At 47.2% G+C, this 19,400-nt stretch overlaps 1 protein-coding gene across 1 annotated transcript; it reads left to right on the forward strand.

The window, feature by feature from the left end:
* Positions 1–2,300, forward strand: LRAT (lecithin retinol acyltransferase (phosphatidylcholine--retinol O-acyltransferase)). Its single transcript, XM_019534506.1, has 2 exons — positions 1–561; positions 1,841–2,300. The coding sequence occupies exons 1-2, from the start codon at positions 49–51 to the stop codon at positions 1,991–1,993; spliced, it is 666 nt and encodes a 221-aa protein (XP_019390051.1). The 5' UTR covers positions 1–48; the 3' UTR covers positions 1,994–2,300.
* The last annotated feature ends 17,100 nt before the right edge of the window (positions 2,301–19,400 follow it).

Raw genomic sequence — 19,400 nt, forward strand, 5'->3', positions numbered from 1 at the left:
CGGGAGGCCGGCGTGGTCGCCCGCAGTGGCGGCCGCGGCAGGCGCAGCATGGATGGTTCGCTTGCCTCGCTGCTGCTCGACAAGCTGCTGCTCCTGGCCAACCTCAAGCTGTGGCAGGCGGGCGCGGAGGGTGGCGAGGCGCGGCCCGAGGCCCTGCGGCGGGGCGACCTGCTGGAGGTGCCTCGCACCCTCTTCACGCACTACGGCATCTACCTGGGCGACAACCGCGTGGCGCACCTGATGCCGGACATCCTGCCCGCCCTCACCGCAGACCCGCGGCACGTGGGCCGGGCCGTCACCAACGCGCGCCTGCTGCTGGGCGTCCTGGCCAAGGTGGCCAGCATCCGTGTGGACACGGTGCGGGACTTCGCCTACGGCGCCAGCATCCACGTCAACAGCCTGGACGCGCTGCTCAAGAGCCCGGCGCTGGGCGCCGAGGAGGTGGCGGGCCGGGCGGAGCGGCTGCTGGGCGCCTGGCCCTACAGCCTGCTCTGGAACAACTGCGAGCACTTCGTCACCCACTGCCGCTACGGCGCGGCCGCCAGCCTGCAGACCGACAAGGTAGTAGCGGGGAAGCTGCTTTTCTTCCTCTCCCCTCGGGCGGCCCAGCCAGGGCTGGCAGCACCGGGCTCTGCCCCGTGCCCTTGCCTGCCAGGAGGCCTCTCCAAGCCCTTTCAGGTCCCAGCCTGGCTGTAGCACCTCTCTAGGAGGCTTGCCGACCATCCGGGATGGCCCTGGAGTCTCCAGGAATTGGAAATCCATCTCCAGGAGACTGCTGAGAGTTGGGGGAGGAGGGTTGTAAATGCTAAGGGTGTTTGTTAAAATAAATATTAAACATTGAATCTAGCGTGTATAGTAGGCCGGTGGATTTTAAAAATCCAATAGTTATGTGCGTTTGCCTTTCTGATGTAAAGTCATTAATGTCATTCCAGGGATCCTGGCTTTTCCTAATTAAAAAAAACAACAACCCTCTTCACTTTAAAGGTAACCCCAAATTAAATGGGGGGGGGAGAGAGATATGAAATGCTCTTATTTATCTATTCGCAAAAAATGTGGATTTGGGGTAACCTTTTTTAATGATAAATTGGGGATTTTTTTTTAAACCAGAGAAAATCAGGATCTCTGGACTCATTGCATCACATGATGAAAACTCCCAGATTAGATTCAAAGAGTTGGCAGTCCTACTCTGGTCACCTCTCTAGTCACCAGCTCTACACAGACATGGGCCCTGAAAGCATAGTCTGGAGGCTGAAAGCTGTGAGCTGAAGGAGAAAGGCCTGCAGGACTCCAGGATTTTGGTTTTGTTTTTTTTGGCGGGGGGTCCTGCCAGTAGGCTCCAGGTGAACATGTCCTCTGTTGGCAGGGCCTGTTGATAAGTAAAGTAGGTGCCCAGGGTTTGAGGAAGCTGGTAGAGCCCCCATTGGCAAGGAAGCTAAACTTTTTCCTTTTGGGATCCTGATGCTGCAGCCCTGGCAAGGTAGTAGTCAAGCTCCTAAAGACCTGCACAGCTGTAGCTGACTGAAGCCCTTATCTGTTTTTTCACTCTGGCCTCTGTTTGGGAAAGGCTAGCAAGGTGGTAGAATCTCTATCCTTGGAGGCTTTTAAGATCCAGGTAGACAAAGCCTTGTCTGGGATGATCTTGTTGGGGATGGCCCTGCTTTGAGCAGGGAGCTGGACTAGATGACCTCCTGAGATGGAAAATAAGGATTGGAAGGGATGATACTGTACCCCTCAGCTCTTTGCCCCTGGAAACTGCCCCTGTCCAGAGAATCCAGTACACTGATTTCTTCCCTAGTGCTCTTCTGTACTTTAACCCTGTTGAACTCTTTGCCTTCTGCAGCTCTGTGAAACATTGAAGATGATCATTCGGGACCAGAGGAGCATTCTTGTTTCGGTGCTCCTGGGACTGGCATCTATCATGTGCCTAGGTCTGGCACCATCTACCACCCTGCCCACTATCTTTATTCCATTTATCTTGTGGATGGCTGGCTAACGGAACCAACCACCACCTGTACATAGAACATATAGTATTAATTTGTATTTATAAAAGCACATATTACTTATTGGCGTTGTGTAAAGAGAAAAATGTAACATAACCTTGTGTAATGTTTTAAAATGCATCCTTATCCAGAACACAATGCACAAGAATAGCTTACTGTGTAAGCCAAATGAGCAGATTTCCTGAAAATCTCACCGGAAGGTAAACTTAAAACCCCTTTTAAAGCCATGAAAGAACAGGAACGTGATAATTTTGCTCTCTGCTTTCCGTTGTAAAGGTTCTTGTGAATGTATTGTATATACATTTTTTTTTTTTTTTTTTTTTTTTTTTTTAACTAAATAAAGATGAACTGAAACACCTGGTACTTGCTTATCAACTACTGCTTGCTATCATTCTGTTTTTCTCTTCCTCAAAATTGATGGTTTTCTGTAAATTTTTTTTTTTTTTTTTTTAAACTACTTACTCATGTTTTATCACTATAGTAAAGATCAGTTTCATTCTGAAGCTGGATGGAATCACTAGAAGTGAAGGTAGCTGAAAATAAGCTATTTTAATTTCACTTCTCTAAATAAATCTGTATTCAGGGAAACTGTTATTACAAATTTAAATTGTACTAACTTTTAGCAATGTTGCTTTTTAAAAATTCTGTCTTGGTAATAAACTAAATTTTATTCTGTGATTAGTAAATGCCTAGCCATGTATTGTGCTTCCCGTACTAGCTTTTCTGGCTGAATCACTCTCATGCATTTCCTTTGGGAAACCACTTTCAAACCACTCATCTGCTTTAATTGCACAAACACTTTGTACTATCCCAAACAGTTGAGTGTTTTTTTTCAATTGTGTTTTTAATTGCAAGGAGAGCTTGCAATGCCTCATTTTTTTTCTTGCTAACGTGTCAATAGTCATTATAAATCATTGAGTGAGAGGTGGCAGCAGTTCAGATGATGCAGAAAAAGCAATTTGGCTGGGAACCTATTCCCAGTTTTCTAGAGAATGTGGAAAGAAGCCATCTAGCTCTTTATTTCAACTGTAATGGGACCACTGGGTGCTTTGCAGGCAACTTTGCACTTCTAGTAGCTTTGGTTATCACATGCCTTTAAAGCTGTATTACCTCTTCAGAAGTTTAAATATACATTTGCCTACAAGCTTACAACTCTGAGTATAACATGGCTGCTTACACTCGCTTCTTTAGCTCTAAGGCCTTTCTTCTGTAACTACAAAACCTTACTTTAAATCTAAGCTTGTCTAATCACTTATTTCATTTTATATTGCTATATTTTGACATCTACGAAGTTTATTGCAGTTTAAAAAGCCTGTAGAGCTTCTGAATGCCTATGTGTCCTTGAGTATTTTAGTATTGTGTCTTTTTTTTCTTATTCTAAGGCAAACTTAATGCTGTCTTCCTAACCTCTGAATCTGAAACAATTTTCTTTTCTCAGGAGCCATTCAATATATTATGATGAATTTCAGGTAGTATTCCATAACAAAAAATGCAACCTGTAGTTTTGCCTTGCTAAACGAATACTCTTGTTTTACTAGTATTGTAAACCATTTATATGAAGAGGACTCTTCATTTTTGTTTTTCTTGAAATTTTAACATAATGGAACACTACTGGTACTACCTAATACAAAGTTTATCAGAATAGAGTAGAGTAAAGTGGCTATCTGCAGCACAAGTGCCATGGACAGCCTCTGTGGGTGATGTGGCTGATTGGGAAGGGAATTGGAGTGGCCCTCTGAGAGCATGCAAGGCATAACGTGTGGTTTCCCTGCCAAAAAGGCTAGCTCCCCACTGGGGTAGTATGGTCTATCACGGCTCTGTTTTATAGTATGTAATTCCTGATTTGACTCCCACATGGAGTTTTGTAAAGATGGAAATTCTTATGAGTCACTTCAGCTCATCATAACAATGTTGGTATAAACAGGATTCTATCAGGAGGTAAGCAGACTTGCAGTCATCCTAATATCAATAGTCAAATAGGCAGCATTAGCTAAATGTACCTTGGGTATATGTGGCTTGTAGTTTGTATTGTGCAAGAGAGATCAAGTAGGGTGCCCAGAGCATGTGTTACTTGTCCAATTAAATCTATTGACCTGTTCCATAAACTCTCTTTCAAAGTATTTAACACTTCAAAGTTTATAACGCTTCCATGAAATGATCCCGAACACTTGCCCTGTGCTGTCATTGGAGATGGCCAACAAATGTGAGTAACAAAAGGGGATTTCAGTTTCTTCACATCTAGGATTTTCACTCAAGTCTTAACTTTGTTCTTAAATTTAAGTATCTGCTTGTATAATTTTTACCAAGGCCATGCACAGAAAGTATAGGTCTACAATACAAATCTCTGTTCAGAGCAGGGAGTGCTGTCCTTGTCACCTTTTTTAAATCACAGGTCTGTAACAGCCTGTGAGCTGGATCTGGTCCATGGAGCCAGAGGGCTTTGCCTGTGCCTCTGCCTCGAGCCTGAGCAGCAAGAAGCTGTGCTGGGAAACTGAAAGCTATGCTCACACTGGTGCTTCTCTTTTTTTCCTTCCTATTTCATTATCCCCACTTTTCCATCCCCAAGGTTGCAGTGTGGACATACTAACAGCTGGAAGCCGGATGCTTAGTAGTGGGGGAGGGGAGGGCAGATGCAGGGAGAAGTGGCAGAAGTGTGGACGCAGCTTCTAGTTGAATGGCCCTGGTGTGGGCATCTATTGGCTAGAACCTGCTTGCACCACAGCCAGAGCAGGGGGCTGGGAGAAGCAGTGCAGGCACAGCTCCCAGGTACCTGGCCTCGGCATGGGCATGGATAAAGCCCCCTGACACTTATGTACTGCATAAGCTACCCAGCCTGTGCCAGACGAGCCAGGTTGTTTTGGCTTAGGGCTTGAAATCTGGCACCAGCCAGCAACCTTGCAAAACAGCTAAACAAAAAATAAGCAGTTTTGGGCAGAGCTTTGCAAGAGGTCCAGGCTTAACCATGGATGGCTAGCTAAAAGGAAAGACCTTAACAAACAAAGGAGAAAAGTTGCTGGGAGCTTTCCGTATTTTGAAGAAAAGGCTTTGCATCTAATATTCATAGATATGGGTAGTTGGGGATGGGGTAGAAAAGAAACTGAAATACAGAAGTAATACTTCCAATTTACAGGGGTCTCTGCGTACCTGTTCTTGAGGCATCTCAAGGTGTCAACGTGGTATGTTGTTGCTGGGAAATATTGCTAATGTAGGTATAGATTCAAAAGGACACACTTAATTTCTCTTTATAAGAGCAATACAAACACTTTATCAGGTTATTTCATGTTTAAACTCTATTTAAAAGCAAAACTAGATTGTTAAAAGAAGATGTACTTGTCACTGCTGCGTATTTTAGCTTGAAATACAAAAATAAACTAACAAGTTTTCTGTATGGGTGCTGGAAGGAGAGGGACGGGTATGGCCTGAGCCAAAAATGGTCCCCAGGCTACCTTGGATGCCTGATCTAGCAGGCAGGGCCACACTATCCAGCCCACAGGGGTAGCTTTTGGCACCTGGGTGGAGCCCTGCAGGGTAGATGACATCTCTGAGGGCTAGCTGAGCACCCCTGTTGTAAACCATTGGAATAACTACCCCAGGCAACTTTTTCATTAACAACCTGATGCTCTGTTTCTGCCTTGCCAACTTCATCCATCGCTATTTTGTTATGTCAGATATATCTGTGCAGCACTATAGAGAATATACTTAATACCCTATGTATGATACTGCAGATATGCTACACTCTGGATGACTTATGGCTTGTTCTGCTAAAAGACTGAGAAATCTAAAACAGGCCCTAAACAAAATTGAGATGCCCATCTTCAAAGTTTTGATCTTAAGAAAACCTTGCTCAGTTGCCCTCAACATTAGAGAAGCAAAGCTGCTGTAGAATCCTGCTTGACTACAGGTCCCTTGGCTTTTAGGGTTCTTCATCGTCCCATCATAGTCTAAACTGGATTGTTTCAGCACCGGTGTGATGTACAAATTGGATGCAGAAATGTGGTGCCTGACCTGACAGACATTCACCTTTGATACTATGGTCTTGTGGTCATAGCACTCATTTAAAAGTGGGAAACTAGATACAGCATTCTTGTTGCAGCCTGAGGAATGGACTTAAATCTACGTCTGTCACCACCCACAGGGAAGGGATTTGTGACTGAGGGCATTGAAACTGGACCTTCCACTTTTTGGATCAGTAATCACTCAGCAACAATTTAAAAGGTGTTTCTCACCAGAGACCTTTATTTTTCAAAAGCATGGATGAAGATGCCAGCTTTTAAGAGAAGAGTCTGAGCTCTGAATTCTGAGTGGGTGAAAGTGGCTCACTGAAGCTTTGAGTCCAAACACTGCTGCTCAGGAAAGGGTTTGGTTTGAGAGAGACTTCTATTAGCTTGTTCTAGGAAAGCCTCCATTTAACACTCAGATTTTGCTGGATTACCACTGAAAGCCTCTTTCCACATGCATTTGTCAGGGGTAACAAAGATATAGCCCACAGGCTAGGTATGCCCATAGAGCCCTATCACCTAGTCTGTAGGCTGGCTGTGGGTGCTGCAAGCAACATACAGTGGCCCTGGCCCTGCTGGTCTGACGCATGAAGCTCATGGCACAGGGTCAGTGATGCCTGCACTAGACTGGCCCTGCGCACTATCTGGGGATGGTCTGGATCAGGTTCACAGACTATCTGCTTATGCTGGATCCAGCATGGAGGGTCAGTTTGGTGCAGCACATATCCCAGGCTGGCCCTGTATACTGTATGTAGGGTGTACTCTGGACTGGCCCCAAATGTTATGTGCTGTGTGTGGGGCTGGGACGTGCTACATCCAACCCATGGGGCTAGAACAAGGCTGGACAATCATTTGGGCTGCAGGTCACTTAAGGAGTTTTGGTGAGCTGCTACAGGCCAGGTCAGCACCCTTCCCCTGCCCACCTCTTGCCTGTAACAGCTCACCAAAACTCCTTAAGTGCCTCTGATCTGATCCTGGCCCCAGGGTCTCTATGAACACCAGCCTGGGACCCCTGTGGGCAGAGTGTACTTGGCTGGGCAGAGAGGATGGGGCCACAGGTGGGCAAGGAGGGGTGTCTGGGAGTGAGACAGGTGGCCAGGACCAAGGCCAGGGCTGGGATCCTGGACCAATGACAGTGTGGGGCTGGGGCAAGGGCCCAAGGCATGCCATGATCCACTCCTGGCAAGCCCCTGCCCATGGAACCGGCTCCTATCATCTGCTCTGGACCCTGGCCCTATGCTATCATTGCCCCAAGACACTGGCTCTGGCACTGCCCACCTGTCCTGCTCCTAGATATCATTCCCTGTCTTCCTGTGGCCCCATCTGACCACCCTGTCCATGTGGGTCACAGGAGATCCTGCCTGCCTACTCCATCCAGCACACCTGATTGTGGGTGCAGAGCAGTGGGAGCAGGTCCAGCAGCAGTTTTGACACTAGCAGCAGCCACTAGAAGAAGTTGCTGCCACCTCCAGGGCTGTAAGGAAGTGGAGTCCAACTGCACCTGGGGTGGGAAGAATGCCTGCACATGCCATGGTTCAGGCTGCTCCTGATGCCTTGGCTGGGTGGGGTTAAGGGACCTGCCGTAGGCTGGATAAAATCCCCTGGCAGGCTGGATCTAGCCCGTGGGTTGTATGTGGCCCACCCCTGGCCTACAGCCAGTATGCGTGCTCTGAGCAATGTATGTGGATGGTCTAAAGCACAGGCTGCATGTGGTGCCTGCACTGGATCAGCCCTGTGGATTGGACCTGCTATGTAGGTCAGTTTCTGGGCTGAATCTGGCCCACAGACCAGCCCTATGCCCCTCATCCAGCTGGCAGGGCCAGATGAGTTTGACACGCTTACTGTATATGGAACTTGGATATCAGATACCTAAAGGTTAGGTGTTGCAGTGCCCAACTTGCAGGTGTTTACCTTCTTTGCTGGATGTAACCCTCTGGTATACATTGGAACCACAGCCAAGTTTGCAAACTTCTTACTCTGAGGTAACCTTATGTTTGTGACTCATTGCAACTTGACAGAAGAAACTAGTTCTGGGTTTTAATAAGAGTAAATAGGCAACCAGACACTTAAGTAAGCACGTAGTGAAGTAAGGTATTACAATTTCATTGAAGATGGAATGATTCAATAGTCAAAGTACAGTTATGATCTGAAACAATAGTTTGATGGATTCAAATGATCAAATTTCCAAATTAATATAGGAGGCAATGAAGATTAAATCTGAGACTGAAACTAGAAAGAACTACTTTGCATTAAGCTCGTATTAAGAAAATACAAGGAAAAGGCAGCTTCTGTTCAGTCTAAAACCTCAGCCAGGGGTATTCCATGCGTTTACTAGCTCATCAAACTTTGGTATCAAGCGGCATCTATACACGTGCCTGATGCCTGCTCCAATACAAACTAATTAGCATGTGATGGAGTAGACTTGATTGAGTTTTCTGGAGTGTGCTAATTAGTATACTCCGGCAGCCTCAGTGTCTTGTGTATTCAGCATTGCCATGCTTCAAAATGGTGGCAGGGGCACTCTAAAACTTGTTGAACGAACTTTAGTTAAAGCACCCCGGCTGCCATTTTGAAGCATAGGACACTGAATACACAAGATGCTGTGGGCAATTTAATTAAAGCAGCTCCCAAGAACCTCTCTAATTAAAGCATGCCCTCCCCCCGCCCCCGCAGCCTACACCAGAGGATACATAAAGACGCCCAGGAAGCCTCAAGGATCCATGGATCCTAGGGATCCATTCTGGTCTTAGAACCTTGTCATGGGAAGTTGCCCAATGCAGGCAGTGCATGCTTAATTTTTTATTTTTTATATATATATATATATATATATATATACATACACACACGCAAGTGCTTGTAGTGATTTTACTTTCTTTCCTTCTTAAATCTCTTATTGCCTACTGTTGTGGCTACCCTTTATTTGCTCTGCTTTTCCACAGTAGATCAGAAAAGACAGCACAGAGGTTATAGTTACACATGATACATAATAGCAGATTTCAAATTATATTACTTTCTAAACTAGAAGAAAATACTGACTTACATTCATGGATCCATGGAAAGTGCTGTTCCCAGAAATATATACTAATAAAAAATAAGGAAAAGAATATATAAAGACAAGTCTTAATTAAAACAGAAATAACTTTTTTTTGAACTTTGAACTGCTTTGTTTCTTGGAATATTTAACTCATCTACATGTATATTAACACACTTCAGTTAATGTGCATTAAATCTAGTACCTCCATTGTGACAAAAAAAATGCACATTAGCCTGTCTTAATGCACATTAACTAAAGAGCATGTGGCACTTTTACACATGCTCTGGGAGTGGGGTGGGGGGGTGGTGCTTTAATTAGAACAGCTCCAAGAGCTGTTCTAATTAAAGCACTGCTGCGTCTCCTATATCAGTGTCCCTGCACTTGAAAATAGTGGTGGTCTATTTTAAAGCACATTAACTAAATAACAATTTTTTAGTGATACTTTAATGTGTGTTAAAGTGTACCCACTTAAACATTGGACTAGACAATAAAGATTTATTCCTGGCACATAATACATGTCAGGTCCTCGTCAGGTAGTAGACAAGTCATGGTTTCTTGATCTCATGTCTTCTTTAGTGTCTTCTCAGTTTCAGCTCCTGTTTGATGACAGCAGAAATAGTTTCCTCCCACCTTGGGACCAGTGGGGGGAATTCATGCAATCTGAACCATCTGCTTGGTTATCCTAGAAAGAATAGTCAAGGTTTTAGGTTATTGTGGAAAGCTTCATCAATAAATAGCTCTTACATTTTTTCTTTTCTTTAAAACAAAAATTAGATGTTCTTCCAGAAGTACAAAAGTCTGTTAGAGTTCTTTGTTAGGAAGGCTGAAATATCAGCCTTCAGTTGCAGTCAGTGGCGTAACTAGGGAAGGGTGAATGGGGCAACTGCTGCAGGCTCTGATTTGGGGAGCAGACGAAAAAAAAAGCACCTTCTGCTGGCAGCCATATGGTCACAATGGCAATCACAGTTGCAACAGCAATCAGAAGTCAATGCTGCCCCTGTACCTAGGGCACCTGGCTGCAACCCTAGAAAAATCACCCACAAAAATCCTTGCTTCTCACATATCAGCATATGCCCTCCACAGATATATTCTACTCCTAGCTTCTGTTTCAGCATTTTCATCATTTCTCAAAATGTTTTAGCCTTTTTATCGATGCAGAATAGGGGAAATAAAAGGCTAAACCTAAACTGCATTTATATTTTATCAGAATTCTAGTTATAGTAAAACAGCAATTCAAATCTGGACTAAATTTCTCACAAAAATATAGGTGTGCCTCATGCAGCTCTGTAGAGTAACACTCAGCAGAATGTATTCCTATACAGCAAGAAGATAATAACTCGTAGTGAAAAGAATGAGAAAGTGGGAAGGGGAGAGCACTGAGGTACCCACCTGACTGACATGGCTAGGAAGTGAACATCTTCTCTACATGAAATAAACTTTTTCTAACTCTTCTTCAATTTTACTCTGCTTTATATACTCCCCCTTTCTTAATTCACTTCCATCCTCTTTTCTACCTGTATCCCTTAATTTCTTCCATAAACCCAAGGTCTGTGTGGTAAATAAACCAAATCAAATAGAGAAATGAAAATACACAAACAACAGCATGGAGCTGATATATAGCCCGTGCCTATCATCATCCTGATTATTGTAGTTGTAAACTATTTGGGGCACTGGTTGTCTCTTTCTATATATTGCTGCAATGCCAAGTGCAATGGGGCTCCTATGCTACCTTTGGTCTTTGGACATCACTACAATTAAAACAAAACAGGATAGCTTCCTCTAATAGCCAGTTGGCATGTAGATGGGAAACCCTGTTCCATTTATGTCAAAAGCAAAGGTCCAATGAGTTTAGCAGGGAAGTGGAGATTTCACACAGGATGCGAAGATTTTGAAAGGTCTATGGGCACCCATTCTTTCTTTGTTCAGTTTTGACAATGCTGGTAGCATTTTCCTGCTGACCTTAATATAAAAGGCAGAAAGAGTTCTGCTGAAGAAATGAAAGCTGTTTGCTGAATGATTAAAAAGGTGACAAAAGGCAAAAGTATTCTTTTTATATAATTTGAAGCTCCATCCTGAGAAGCCAAAAACCATGGTATTTTATATTTCCACACAGGAAAAAAGAAAACATTAGCTACAGTGGACTGTCATCTACAAAACCTCATGCCTCTGAACCACTGAGTTGCTAAGGTGCTACCCTGCCCTGTCTTCTGCTTCTGTTGACAGGCGCAGACATATAGCTTCTTTCCTTTCACTCAGATAAGCCTGGAGGGCAGGAAAGCAGCTATGCTTTCTTGACTAACGGGTAAGCTGAACCTATAAGTATACCATCGTATATTATCAAGCCAGAAAAGATAATCATCTTGTCAGACCTCTATTGGAGTTCCCTGAATTAATTCTTGCTTGAAATAGAACATTCCTTTTAGAAATGCACCCAATTTTAATATTTTATTTAAACCTCCGTTTTCTTGTGCAGGGACCGGGACTTCCCCACTGTGATGCAAGACGGACCTGAGGGGAACGCCTCCAGACCACAGGTTGGGGAGGACCAGGTTAGAGAGCTTCTGGAGGGGCTGGACATGTTCAAATCAGCAGGTTCAGATGCTCTCCACCCCAGAGCGTTGAGGGAGCTAGCAGGGGTTATTGCAGGGCCCTTGGCATGGCTCTACGAGCGCTCATGGTGCTCGGGCCAGGTGCCAGATGATTGGAAGATAGCCAACATGGTCCCCATCTTTAAAAACGGGAGGAGGGAGGACCCGGGCAACTATAGGCCCATCAGTCTTACCTCAATCCTAGGGAAACTCTTTGAGAAGATTATCAAGGAGCACATCTGTGATGGGCCGGCTTCAGAGATGATGCTCAAGGGCAACCAACACGGTATCATTAGGGGCAGGTCATGTCAGACTAACCTGATTGCCTTTTAGGATCAGGTCACAAAAGCACTGGATGCAGGTGTCGCCGTGGACGTAGTCTTTCTGGACTTCAGCAAGGCCTTTGACATCGTCTCCCACCCCATCCTCATTAAAAAATTGGGCGACTGTGGCACTGATACCTACACAGTCAGATGGATTGCAGATTGGCTCAAGGGTCATACTCAGAGGGTGGTGGTGGACGGGTCATATTCGACCTGGGGAGACTCCCCAGGGCTCAGTCCTTGGGCTCGCACTGTTCAATTTCTTGATCAGCAATTTGGACGATGGGGTGAAAAGCTCCGTTTAAATTTGGGGTGAGGTGAGCACGCTAGTATGGAGGGAAAGACTGCAGCAAGACCTGGATAGGTTGCAGGGGTGGGCTAACAAAAACAGGATGCGTTTCAATACTGACAAGTGCAGGATGCTGCACTTGGGCAGTAGTAACCAGCAGCACACTTATAAAATGGGAAACTCCCTTCTTAAGAGCACAGAGGCAGAAAGGGAGAAGTGCATCAGACCCCACTGCTTCATCAGGCTCCAGGAGTGGCGAGAGACACGTGGGTGCAAGCCCCCCAGCAACCCCCAGCAGCCACAAAGCACCCTGCTGACCCCCAGCACAGCCGGAGCTAAGCGGGGCCTGCAGTGGGAGGGGGTTAACCCCAGACAGCTGCAAGGAGGCAGCTCAGCGGAGCTGAGGAGGGTCTCACCTCGCCCCAGCTCCTACTCGACCCAACCCCCTAGGGAGAGAGTAGGTGATGGGGAGAAGGTACCTACTAGTCCCTCTCTGGTGAGACAGGGTCCCCTAAATCCCAGGTAGGGTCCCCCCTAGCCTGGGAGCAGCACGTCTCTGGCAGCAGGCCCACTGCACATGTGCACAGTTTAAAAGGGCTTGCCAAAGGAAAAGAAACCTAGTCGGGCTCTGGGAGCAGTGAGACACACACAGGTGCAAGCCTGCTGTGCCCCCACTCTCTAAAGCCTTCCCAGTGACCCCCAGCAGCCGTGGAGCACCCTGCTGACCCTCAGCACAGGCGGAGGTAAGTGAGGCCCATGGTGAGAGGGGGTTAACCCCAGCCAGCTGTGAGGAGGTGGCTGAGTGGAGCCAAGGAGGGTCTCATCCTGCCCCGGCTCCTACTTTGCTTAGCCCCCCAGAGAGCCTCGCAACTGGAGTCTCACGAACAGGCTGCGCAAACAGGCAGAGCCCATGGTTGCAGGCTCCACGCAGACGGAGTCTCTGGCTCTCGGCTGCGCGGGCTGGCTTACACTTTTTCAGGCTCTGGGTTCCTTGTGAGGTCTGCTCCCTTTTGGGGTCTCCAGCGTGCCAGCTAGAGGAGCTCCAGGCCACAGAGACTGTGTGCCATCAGGGATGGTGAGCAGGAGATAGAATCCTACTGTCAGGCCCTTCACCCTCAGGAGGTGTAGGGTAGTCCAAGGTCACCTTCCAGCACAAGGGAGGACTCGGGGACCTCCCATTCTGTTCAGCCAAGGGGTTGGCCCAAGGTGATCAAGGGCCCCAAGGCCCACCGCACCAAGGTCCCCACCCCACTGAAACTTTGCAACAGGTATGAACCTCTCGCAACCCCAGCTGAGCCTGCTAAGTTGCCAGCTCCTGTAGGCAACACAGGCTCAACTGTAGCTACTGCCCCCGCTCTCCCTAAGACAAAATGCAAAGTGCTTGTTGTGGGAGACTCCATCCTGAGGGGGACTGAGGGGCAATCTGCCACCCTGACCCCTTAGCCCAGGAAGTCTGCTGTTTCCCAGGAGCCCGTATCTGAGACATTGTGGAGAGGATCCCTGATCTCCTCTGGCCCACTGAACACTACCCTATGTTCCTTATCCATGTGGGCACAAATGACACAGCTCAGAGCAATCCCACCTGGGTCAGGAGGTGCTACAGGGATTTGGGAGTGGGGCTTAAGAGGTTGGGGGCGCAGGTGATATTTTCCTCGATCCTCCCAGTTTCGGGCTATGGGCTGAGGAGGGAGAGGAGGATTAAGGTAGTGAACCAAAGACTGCAGTGCTGGTGTCATCGTGAAGACTTTGGCTTCCATGACCACAGTCTGCTCTTTGGTGAGAGGCACTGAGCTGCTGGGAAGGGAGGACCTCCACCTCTCTCCTCTGGGAAGGAAGCTCTTCTCAGCCAGGCTGGCTGACGTGCTTCACTGGGCTTTAAACTAAGCCTGCCAGGGGATGGGGGGACTACTGCCACTGCTGGTCCACTGAGGAACCTTTGCAAAGCCAGCAGGCCAAGGCACAAAGGAAGCCCACCCCTGCCCGAGCCTTGGTACAATCTGTAGGCAAGGCAGGGGCCCCCTAGGGGACACTTGCATGCCTATACACAAATGCCAGGAGCTTGGGGAATAAAAAAGGGAATTTGTCCTCCTGCTTAACCCAAATTGTTATGATGTCATACGGATAAGAGACCTGGTGGGACTCCACCCATGACTGGGCCACGGGTATAGATGGCTATACCCTGTACAGGAGGGAACTAGTGACCAAAAGGGGTAGGGGTGTAGCTCTCTATGTCAAGGAAAGCTACGCATCCCTGCAAGCTGACATTGGCGCCCAGGATGACTGGAGACTGTCTGGGTTAAAATCCATGGGGAACACAGCACAGGGGACTCAATGGTGGGAGTCTACTACAGACTTCCCTCCCAGGATCAAGAGCTTGAACAGGACTTTGCCAGGGAATTGGCTGAGGCTGCATGCTCCTGGTGAATGGTTGTCATAAGAAACTTAAACTACCCAGACATCTCGTGGGAAGAGTGCTCGGCCAAATCCAAACAGTCCCAAAGCTTTCTCTCATGTGTCGATGAGCTCTGACTTAAGAGCTCTATCTGACTCATCTAGGGGCTGACAAGAGGTAAAGCGCTCCTCGACCTGATACTGGCAATGGGGGACGACCTAATCAGTGACCTAATGATTGATGGGAAGCTGGGTGACTGTGACCACAAGCTGATCACCTTCACCATCCTCTGTAAAGCTGGCAAGTCAGTCAGCAATACAGAAGTCCTCGACTTCAGGAAAGCTAACTTTGACAAACTCAGGAGCTTTGTCAGTGAGGCCCTAAAGGACCATGACCCAAAGGGGAGGGGAGTTCAGGATGAGTGGTTGCTCCTCAAAGGAGGGAAACTGGATGCACAAGCTAAGTCTATTCAGTCTTGGAGGAAAGGCAGCAAAAGGGAACAGCAGCCCGCTTGGCTCTGCAGGGAACTAGTGGACCTCCTGCGTCTAAAAAGAAAGGCCTACAAAGGATGGAGGACTGGATCCACCTTCTAGGAGGAATATTCTGCACTGGTCCAGACCTGCAAGGAATGAACCAGGAAAGCCGAGGCTGTGATGGACCTCCAACTAGCTAAAAGTACCAAGGACAATAAAAAGTCCTTTTTTAGATATGTGGGGACCCAGAGGAAAAGCAAGGGTAACATTGCACCCCTGCTAAACCAGATGGGACAATGGACAACCAACGCCCAGGAAAAAGCCAACTTGCTTAGATGGGTACTTTGTGTCGGTCTTTAACCAATCCCAAGGGACGCTCCTGCCCATTATGGGACGGGAAGGCCTGGATGGGGGAGATTCTTTACCCTCCATCAATGCTGACCTTGTGAAGGAACATCGTGAGAGGCTGGATACCTTGAAGTCAACTGGCCCTGATGGGTTACACCCCAGGGTACTCAAGAAGCTGGCAAGCATCATAGCTCAGCCCAAGGCATGGATCCTCGAGAACTCCTGGTGCTCTGGCAGCAGTGGTTCCCAATCTATGGTACAGGTACCACCAGTGGTACTCAGACAACCTGTTAGTGACACATGTTAACAGATTTATTATTATAATTACTTTATATGACAAAAACTTGCTTGTTATACTTAAGGTTGAACTGAAAAATTGCTGGTGGTACTTAAGGTTGCATCATTTTAAATTGGTGGTGCACAGTCTGTCAGAGTTTGAGAACTACTGCTCTACAGTATTTTAAGCTGGGTCTCTGTAGCAGGGGCTGGAGTCAAGCCCCTGTTATAGACCTGCAGTACTGGCGAAGTTGGCAAGGGACTTACCGGGGCAGGTCCAAGAAAGTGGGATGTCCCTGGTGCACCAGGCAAGAGGGACTGGGGTGGAACCTGGGAGACGGGCAGGCCCCAGGGGCACAGGAACACATGCCTGCTCTGATTGGCCTGGAAGGAGACCGAGCTGTTGAAAGAAGATGCCAGACGGAGGTCAGCATTTGGCATCCCCTGGAGTGGGAGAAACACAGCAGAACCAGAAGCTGTGCAGATCAGGGAGGAGGAAGGTCTAGGTAGCCAAACCGATAGGAGTCACTGAGGCCCAGGCAAGCCCTAAACAAGGATCAGAACCACCTCTGGGAAAGATATGTAAAGCGGATGATGGGGCAGTGTGGGTCGCTCTGGCCACTCTAGAAATGGGCAAGGCAGGAGACATTCCCCAGGACAGCTGGAGGAGACTGCTAGAGTGTAGGAAGGTCAGACTGTGATAACAGTGATGGGATTTAGTGCCAAACTGAGGCAGGAGGAGGCAAAGGAGGGATTTGCCCAGTAAGCCCAAGGAGAAGAGGAAGAAGAGTGTGGAACTTATTTATGCAGCCTAACTGAATTATGATACAGTACCAGAAGTTATGAATTTTGAGTGAATTTGAGTCTGTGGTTAAGGAATATGTTGTAATTTACTTTATCAGTGTGACTGAATTACAGCTGGGAAGAAGCAGCACAGAGGGGATTGATTTGTCATTAGGAATGACATTGCAGCCTTTACTTCAGCACCTCAGAGGGAATTAATTTTGTAAAGCCTGAAGTAAGGTGGAAGGAAGGCTTGAGGAATAATAAATACGTTAATCTAAGGACTAGTTAAATGAATTTCTAAGTTTCATGAGGGACGGCATTCAGCAAGAAAAGAAACAACAACCAGCGAGCAACAGACCAAAGAACCCAGAGGAGTCCAGAGTGCAGACCCTGATAGGCATCCCCATTCCAGACCAACGGGGATTTTCCATCACAGGCTTGAGCAGAAAGGGGCATGGTGTAGGGGAGGTGGAGTCCTCCAGAAGAACTGTGACCCTGACAGACAGATCTTCACCTGAAGAGTCATCCAACCTCTCCAAGAGAATCAAACCATCAAGGCATGCTGGGCAAGTGAGAGAGGGTGACAAAAGTCTGGTATTCCAGCAGTCGGTCAAAAGTTTAGGCCCGCATACAGTCTCTTGCCGTTTGAGCTGTTCCACTTTGTTTGATAAGAGAGGCTAACATGGACATTGATGAATAAAGTGGATCAGCTATGCCATGATGTGTTGTGGCCCAGCTGACCCACTTCTTTGAATGAAACCCATTGTCCTGCCTGTTGATGATGCAAGAACAAGTGGTGGTTTTGGGTAAGCAGTTGAAAGCAGGTCTTTCTCTGCTCACCCAGGCTCACTCCTGAGATCCCTGGGGGTGGGGGTAGGTGACTGGAGAAAACCCCACTTTTCTCACTTACCCAGATGGATTCCAGGGGAGGAATCTCTTCACAGGGAAACATGGGGGACCAGGGATTCCCCATTTCCTGTGTTTCCATGCTAGGATCTGTGTAGGCTTTCCCCACTTAAGAAGCCTGCCCTTGGAGATTGTGCATGGGTCTCTGTAATTAAAACTCTATTGTTTAGGTACTTAAAATGCTAGTCTAGGTGCCTAGTTCATCATTTAGGCACTACTCAGATCCCCAGTGCTAGCCCTCAGCTGCTGCTTAATGCTATAGTCACTTAAGTTTCTTTTCTAGCCACAGCTGGAGTGATGAAATGTAGCCATGTTGGTCCAGAAATCATGCAAGAGGCAAGTGTTTTGTGGGTGCTATCCTTTATTGCACCAACTGCACAGTTGGAATAATGACAAACAGGGTTTCAAAAGTAAGGCATTCTTCATCAGGTCATCATGATGGACCTACAGCAGGCCATTGTGACCTAATGAAAAATGCCTTGCATTCAAACCCTTGTCTAAACCCCAACTTCCCTACTTATGGAGAAGTGCCCTGAGATTTCCTGGGGTGCCTCTCTTTAAGCAGAGAAAGCCAGGCAGGTGCTCTGAAGCCTTGAGGGGGCCTTCAAGCCCTCAGAGCACCTGCCCAGGTTGGCTGGAAAGTGTGATAAGCTCAGGCTGTCCACACTTTCTCACTACAGAGCTAAGAGATGTCTGCCACAGTAAAGCAGTACAGTCTTTTACTACCTTTTGTTGCACCACTGATTCTCCTCTGCTGTGGCATAACAACGTGTAGGGATGTCTATTTCTCACTATGTGTGTGGCCATAAAAAATGTTATGGCCGCGCAAATGAGACATCAGGGAATGTCTGTTTCCTCCCAGAGGGAAGTGGAGACTGACTCTATACATGAGTGGTAAGTAAATTACCTGTTTTATGGGAGACAGTGGTTAAAATCCCTACTCCAAAAAATATTTGATTTTTTTAATACCAAGTGAAGCAGCTCTAATGGGAGAGAGAAAGCAGTTCACCACATCAAGAACAGTAGCTTAGTTGTTAGAGGATTCACTTGAGGTTTGGAAGAAGCAGGTTCCATGGACTCCTCTGTGGATCTGTCTACATCTGTACTTTAATGTGCAGTAGCCTATTCTACTGCGTGTTACAGCATCATGTCAAAAACAGTGCTAATACACTAATGCACAGTATACTTAGTCTAATTCACTTTTGCTACTGCACATTAGGGCGGCCTAATGCACCTTTTGCATGTAACATGGAACCCTAACCCTGTTACCAGAAAGCAGGCCAGTCCCTTTAAGACCAGAAATTTCTGGGCACAGTCTGCTGGCAGGGTAGGGGGTTAAAAGTGAGGTCTGCTGGCTAGTCAGGTGACTGGAAGGGGGCAGGCCAGAACTATAAAAACCCTGGGCTGAACTGGCAAAGGAGTTTGGTGGCAGAAGGGGTGAACTCCCGATGACTCCCAGAGAAGCTGCAGCAGCCGCACAAAAAGGAGCATAGCAGATGGTAGGAAGAAGCACAGAGCCATTGAAAAATGTGAGCTGGCATACTGCCCTCCTCAATTATATTTTTGTGGTTATAGGACATGGACTTACTGTTTGTGTTTGACTGGTAAACCACTGGTTTGTGGTTGAGACTGAAGGGGAAGAGGAGGCCTCATTAGTGCATTGGGGCGCAGTCATAAAAGGCCAAAAGGGCCCAGTGCACTAGTATGTGTAGCCGTATAGGGCCAGTAGCCCAGAGCAGGCTGCAGGACTTTGAAGCCAGGTCCCAGTGGGTGTCTTCGCTAGTAGCCTGAGCTATAAGGGCCAAGCCTGAGAAGGCAGAAGACCCAATAACTTGGTGTAGTGTGACAGGGGGACAAAAGGCCTGGTGCCATAGCGAGTGCAAAAGGAGGGCCACAGGCCCAGAAAGTATTAAGGAGCTAGAGCCTTAGAGTCAAACCCTAGCCCTCACCATCTGCCGTAAAGCTGGCAAGTCAGTCAGCAACACAG

This window comes from Crocodylus porosus, unplaced genomic scaffold (genome assembly GCF_001723895.1).
Source record: "Crocodylus porosus isolate Cpor-Errol unplaced genomic scaffold, CroPor_comp1, whole genome shotgun sequence".
Lineage (NCBI taxonomy): Eukaryota > Metazoa > Chordata > Crocodylia > Crocodylidae > Crocodylus > Crocodylus porosus.